The following is a 6,000-nucleotide window of genomic DNA, read 5'->3' on the forward strand; positions in this document are numbered from 1 at the left end:
GGTAGACACATTCCCTGCCTACAACAAGCTTACAGTCTAGAAGAGGAGACAGATATAATTAAATAAATTATGTCTATGTACATAAGGGCTGTGGGGCTGAGGGAAGAGTGAATAAAGGGGGAAAAATCCAAGTGCAAGGGTGATGTAAAAAGAAGTGGAAGAAGAAGAAGAAATGAGGGCTGAAATTGGAAGTCAAGAGATGCTAAGATAACCCGGCCCGGGAGGGCAGGGCCAGGGTTCAGGGAAGAGTTTTATTTTATTTTATTTTGTTAGTATGTTTGGTTTTGTTCTCCATCTCCACCTTTTAGACTGTGAGCCCAATGTTGGGTAGGGACTGTCTCTATATGTTGCCAATTTGTACTTCCCAAGCGCTTAGTACAGTGCTCTGCACACAGTAAGCACTCAATTAATACGACTGATTGATTGATTGATTGATTGAGTTGGTGTACCCTGAGGGTAAGGTCATATGTTTCCGGAGAGCACTTCAAGCAAGCGATATATTCTGCCATTTTCCGTAGGGGAGAGGGAGAGCAGTTGTAGCTCATGTATTCTGTCACACACAATGTCACCAATCCCCAGGAACTCCACCCTGCTGTCTCAACCCCAATTACTTGGCGTGATAGGATTTGCCCGATCAGCTAGGTGGAGGTAGTCCGGGGATTGGGGTTACAGGGTCAGAACCATCATCATCAATCGTATTTATTGAGCGCTTACTATGTGCAGAGCACTGTACTAAGTGCTTGGGAAGTACAAATTGGCAACATACAGAGACAGTACCTACCCAACAGTGGGCTCACAGTCTAAAAGGGGGAGACAGAGAACAAAACCAAACATACTAACAAAATAAAATAAATAGAATAGATATGTACAAATAAAATAAATAAATAGAGTAATAAATACGTACATACATGTATACATATATACAGAACCAGCTTCCGGTAGTAAGTCAAGTCAGCCGTGGTCTCAGGGCAGTGTAAAACGGAGGCAGTCTCCTGACCTTTTTTAAAAAAGGCGGCCACTTGACTTCTCTCAAAGATGGCTACACCACTGTGCTCTTCAGAGATCATCATCATCATCATCAATCGTATTTATTGAGCGCTTACTATGTGCAGAGCACTGTACTAAGCGCTTGGGAAGTACAAATTGGCAACATATAGAGACAGTCCCTACCCAACAGTGGGCTCACAGTCTAAAAGGGGGAGACAGAGAACAAAACCAAACATACTAACAAAATAAAATAAATAGAATAGATATGTACAAGTAAAATAAATAAATAAATAAATAGAGTAATCATCATCATCAATCGTATTTATTGAGCGCTTACTATGTGCAGAGCACTGTACTAAGCGCTTGGGAAGTACAAATTGGCAACATATAGGGACAGTCCCTACCCCACAGTGGGCTCACAGTCTAAAAGGGGGAGACGGAGAACAAAACCAAACATACTAACAAAATAAAATAAATAGAATAGATATGTACAAATAAAATAAATAAATAGAGTAATAAATATGTACATACATATATACATATATACAGAACCAGCTTCCGGTAGTAAGTCAAGTCAGCCGTGGTCTCAGGGCAGTGTAAAACGGAGGCAGTCTCCTGACCTTTTTTAAAAAAGGCGGCCACTTGACTTCTCTTAAAGATGGCTACACCACTGTGCTCTTCAGAGATAGCCGCCACGTGGCATCTCTCGAAGATGGCCACATCACTGGCCTTCTCAGAGGTGGCCACCACCTGGCATCTTTCAAAGATGGCTCCACCGCTGCCCTTCTCAGTGGCAGAGGGACGGAAGAGATCCATTAATAAGGGGGAGTAAATTGGGGTCTCAGCCAAGCTGCTAGAGGGAGGCGCTTGGCGGAGGAGTGACTATGGGGGTGGCCATAGATGCCCATTTCAGAAGAGGAAGATGGAGGCCCTTTCTTTTGCCCACCACTGGCTATAGGAAGAAGAGGAGAAGGGGATCGCCTTAGCAGTGATTCCTGTCTGGGCATAGGCAGGTTCCTCTCACCCCAAGACTCCGAGAGGAGAAATCAGGGGTCCACCTTATGTCCAGCTCACCCCCGCCCCACCACTGGGCCGCTGAATCCCTGAAGCCATCCCTGTCCAAGGCCGGGGGCCGCGGGCTCAGGGATAGAGAGGCCCCGCTCCTTCAGTCGCACGCTCCCCTTCTTCCCATCACCCCAGGGACGCCATGAAGCTTGGGTCCAGCCGACCGTGGCCAGAGGCCATGCAGATACTGACGGGGCAGCCCAACATGTCGGCCACCGCCCTCATGTCTTACTTCAAGCCGCTGCTGGACTGGCTCGTCACCGAGAACACTCGCCAGAACGAGGTCTTGGGCTGGCCACAGTTCACCTGGACACCTGATGTCCCCAAAGCCCCAGGTACCGTAAGTCCACCCGGGGCCCTGAGAAGCACCAGGCCTCCGTCCCCAAGACCGCCACCCTCAGCAGCTGAAGCCAGGCTTCCCCGCAAATCCCTGTCCGCTCCAGACCTTTCCCTCCCGGGGCCCTCCCCACCATTCATTCGATCGTATTTATTGAGCGCTTAGTGTGTGCAGAGCACTGTACTGAGCGTTTGGGAGAATAAATACAACAATAAACAGACAAATTCCCTGCCCACAACAAGCTTACAGTCTAGAGCCGGGGAGACAGACATCAATACAAATAAATAAATGATGCATTGGTACATAAGTGCTGTGGGGCTGGGAGAGGGGAAGAACAAAGGGAGCAAGTCAAGGTGACGCAGAAGGGAGTGGGAGAAGAGGAAGAGGGGCTTAATCTGGGAAGGCCTCTTCATCAATCGTATTTATTGAGCGCTTACTGTGTGCAGAGCACTGTACTAAGCGCTTGGGAAGTAAGCTAAGTAAGCTTGGAGGAGATGTGCTCTTAATAAAGCTTTGAAGGGCTGGGGAGAGTAATTGTCTGTTGGATTTTAGGAAGGAGGGGGTTCCAGGCCAGAGGCAGGGTGTGGGCTAGGGGTCAGCGGGTGAGATGGGTGAGATTGAAGTGTAGGAGCCCTGCAGGCAGGCCAGGCCCTGGGGCTCCTCCCAGCTTCTTTCCTGGCCCTGGCAGGGTTTAGGGGAGGCCCCAGAAGCCCAGCAGTCTTCCCCTTCCCTTCCCCTTTCCTGTCAAGGGGGAGCCTGCGGTGGGGAGAAGAGGGCCTTGCCTCTCTGCCCACAAACCCTCCGCTGTCCTCTGCTTCTCACCTAGATGCCCCGACTAACAGCAAGGTCGACTTCCTGGGGATGTCCCTGGAGCCCGGGCAGGCCGTAGCTGGCCAGTGGATAATGTTCACTCTCAGTCTCCTCTCGCTCGTGGGGGTCGTGGGGCTGACTGCCCACCTCTTCTTACGGAAGCCTGCCGAGATTCACCAGTTTGGCTCCGAAGTGGAACTGAGGCACTCCTGAGGCGGGGACCCTGGGGGCGGGGGGGGAGGGGCTTGGGACTGGGGTGGGAGGGTGGGATCTACCTCTCCAAGCCATGGCCAGGGAGAGGGAATGAGGGAGGGAGAGGGAGGCTGAGAGGCAGAAGCAGTGCCAAGGGAGGCTGTTTGGGTGGTGAGGTGGAGACGGGACCCATCTGCTCCATCCGCTCCTTCGGCCTCAGTTGTCTCTCCTCCAATCAGGTTGATCCTTTCTGACTATGCAAGGGACAGAGCTGTGAGGGATGGTCCCGCTCTATAGAGGAGATGGTCTGAGCCCTCGGACGACCGGATGGTGAGGAGGGGGGCAGGAGCTGGAGGTCCCGGGTCAGTGGGGAAGCGTCCAGGGCTAGGGGGCTTCCGGCCAGAGCTCCAGGGCCGGGGCCCCTTGCACAGTGGAGATAATAATGATGGTATTTGTTAAGCGCTTAATACGTGCAAAGCACTGTTCTAAGCACTGGGCACTGTTCTAAGTGCTGGAAAATGTCCAGTCCTGTCCCGTCTGTGGTGATGAGCTGAGGAGAGCCTTCCCACCAAACCCTCTCAGGACACCCACCCCCCTTGCCCTGCCAACGTCCCGGGCACACCACACAGCTGAGAAACAGCCTCCCCTCCTTTCCTTCTCCTCTGCTTCTCCCCTCTCCCCGTTCCCCACCCAGCCAGTCCTCAGGGCCTGCCCTTTTCATTCATTCAATCGTATTTATTGAGCGCTTACTGTGTGCAGAGCACTGTACTAAGTGCTTTTGCACCCAGAGCCTTGGGTAGGCCAGGGGTTGGGTTGAGGGAGATCTCGGGTCCGAGCTGCGGCCGGGGGTTAGGTCGGGGGAAGGCTGTGGAGAGCAGGCCAGCAAGGTGGAGGGTCACCGTCGCTGGTTAAAACAGTCTGATCAATCCATCAATCGGTAGTATTTATGGAGTACCCGCTATGTGCAGAACACTGTACCGAGCATTTGGGAGAATTCCAGAGAGTCGGTAGACGGGATCCCTGCCCTCGAAGAGCTTCTGATCTAGTTGGAGGGACGAACTCGGATCTGTTTGTCCAATCAATCAATCAATCGTATTTATCGAGCACTTACTGTGTGCAGAGCACTGTACTAAGCGCTTGGGAAGTACAAGTTGGCAACATATAGAGACAGTCCCTACCCAACAGTGGGCCCACAGTCTAGAAAGTGGGCTCACTTGTCCAGTCAGGAGGAGGAAGGAAGGGCAGAGATAGGGAAGGGCTACGGCCCCAGGATGTAAAGTGCTTAAATGAGCATCGTCGATAGAGCGTTGAATGGACCCATCCCTCACCACAGACAGGAATGGGTCCCCACTGGACAGGGACCCAGACCTACACCTCCTCCTTCTGGGATGGCTGGTGGCACTGAACAGGGAAGGGAGAGGGAAGAGCCGCTCTCTCGGTGAATGAGAGAGCAGGAATCCCAGGGACCTGGGGGCCCCCGAGCTCCTCAAGCCCCGGCTTGCTGCATTATAAATCAGAGCCTAGCGATCGGCCTAGGCTCACGTTTGCCAAATCCACACATGAGTCCTGAACTTTGGCTGCCCGAAGTGCCCCTGCCACTGAATTTCCCAGCAAACGGCAGAGCTCTGCTGGGACAGTGGGACCTAAGGCCCAAAGCTCAAAACCCACATCAGGCAGGGCCTTCTGGGCCAGATCAACGAAATCATGCCATTCATTCATTCAGTCATTCAATCGTATTTATTGAGCGCTTACTGTGTGCAGAGCACTGTACTAAGCACTTGGGAAGTACAAGTTGGCGATATATAGAGACGGTCCCTACCCAAAAGCGGGCTCACAGTCTAGAAGGGGGAGACAGACAACAAAACAAAACATATTAACAAAATAAAATAAGTAGAATAGTAAATATGTACAAGTAAAGTAGAGTAATAAATATGTACAAACATATATACAGGTGCTGGGGGGAGGGGGAGAGGAAGGAGGGGGCTCAGTCTGAGAAGGCCTCCGGGAGGAGGTGAGCTCTCAGTAGGGCTTTGAAGGGAGGAAGAGAGCGAGCTTGGCGGATGTGCGGAGGGAGGGCATTCCGGGCCAGGGGGAGGACGGGGGCCGGGGGTCGACGGCGGGACAGGCGAGAACGAGGCACAGTGAGGAGGTTAGCAGCAGAGGAGCGAAGGGTGCAAGCTGGGCTGTAGAAGAAAAGAAGGGAGGTGAGGTAGGAGGGGCCGAGTACATATTTATTCTATTTATTTTGTTAATATGTCTTGTTCTCTGTCTCCCCCTCCTAGAGTGTGAGCCCACTGTTGGGTAGGGACCGTCTCAATATGTTGCCAACTTGTACTTCCCAAGCGCTTAGTACAGTGCTCTGCACACAGTAAGCACTCAATAAATACGACTGAATGAATGAATGGAGAGCCTTGAAGCCGAGAGTGAGGAGTTTTTGCCTGATGCGTAGGTTGATTGGTAGCCACTGGAGATTTTTGAGGAGGGGAGTAACATGCCATGTCTGGTCCACCCTGGCTTTGGGGAGATGAAAGCCTAGTTCTACTTCACCCCACCTTCCTGCCCACCCTGCCCTACCCTCCGCCCAGCCGCTACACCCTTGCTCCTGCTTG

At 52.0% G+C, this 6,000-nt stretch overlaps 1 protein-coding gene across 1 annotated transcript in view; it reads left to right on the forward strand.

Moving 5' to 3' along the window:
* The window catches only part of ACE (angiotensin I converting enzyme), a 29,748-nt gene extending 26,328 nt beyond the window's left edge, over nt 1–3,420 (forward strand). The window contains exons 22-23 of the mRNA XM_038753509.1: nt 2,188–2,387; nt 3,216–3,420. Of these exons, the coding sequence (XP_038609437.1) occupies nt 2,188–2,387; nt 3,216–3,412 (397 nt within the window). The 3' untranslated portion in view covers nt 3,413–3,420. The remainder of the gene's footprint in view (nt 1–2,187; nt 2,388–3,215) is intronic.
* The last annotated feature ends 2,580 nt before the right edge of the window (nt 3,421–6,000 follow it).

This window comes from Tachyglossus aculeatus, chromosome 11 (assembly GCF_015852505.1).
Source record: "Tachyglossus aculeatus isolate mTacAcu1 chromosome 11, mTacAcu1.pri, whole genome shotgun sequence".
NCBI lineage: Eukaryota > Metazoa > Chordata > Mammalia > Monotremata > Tachyglossidae > Tachyglossus > Tachyglossus aculeatus.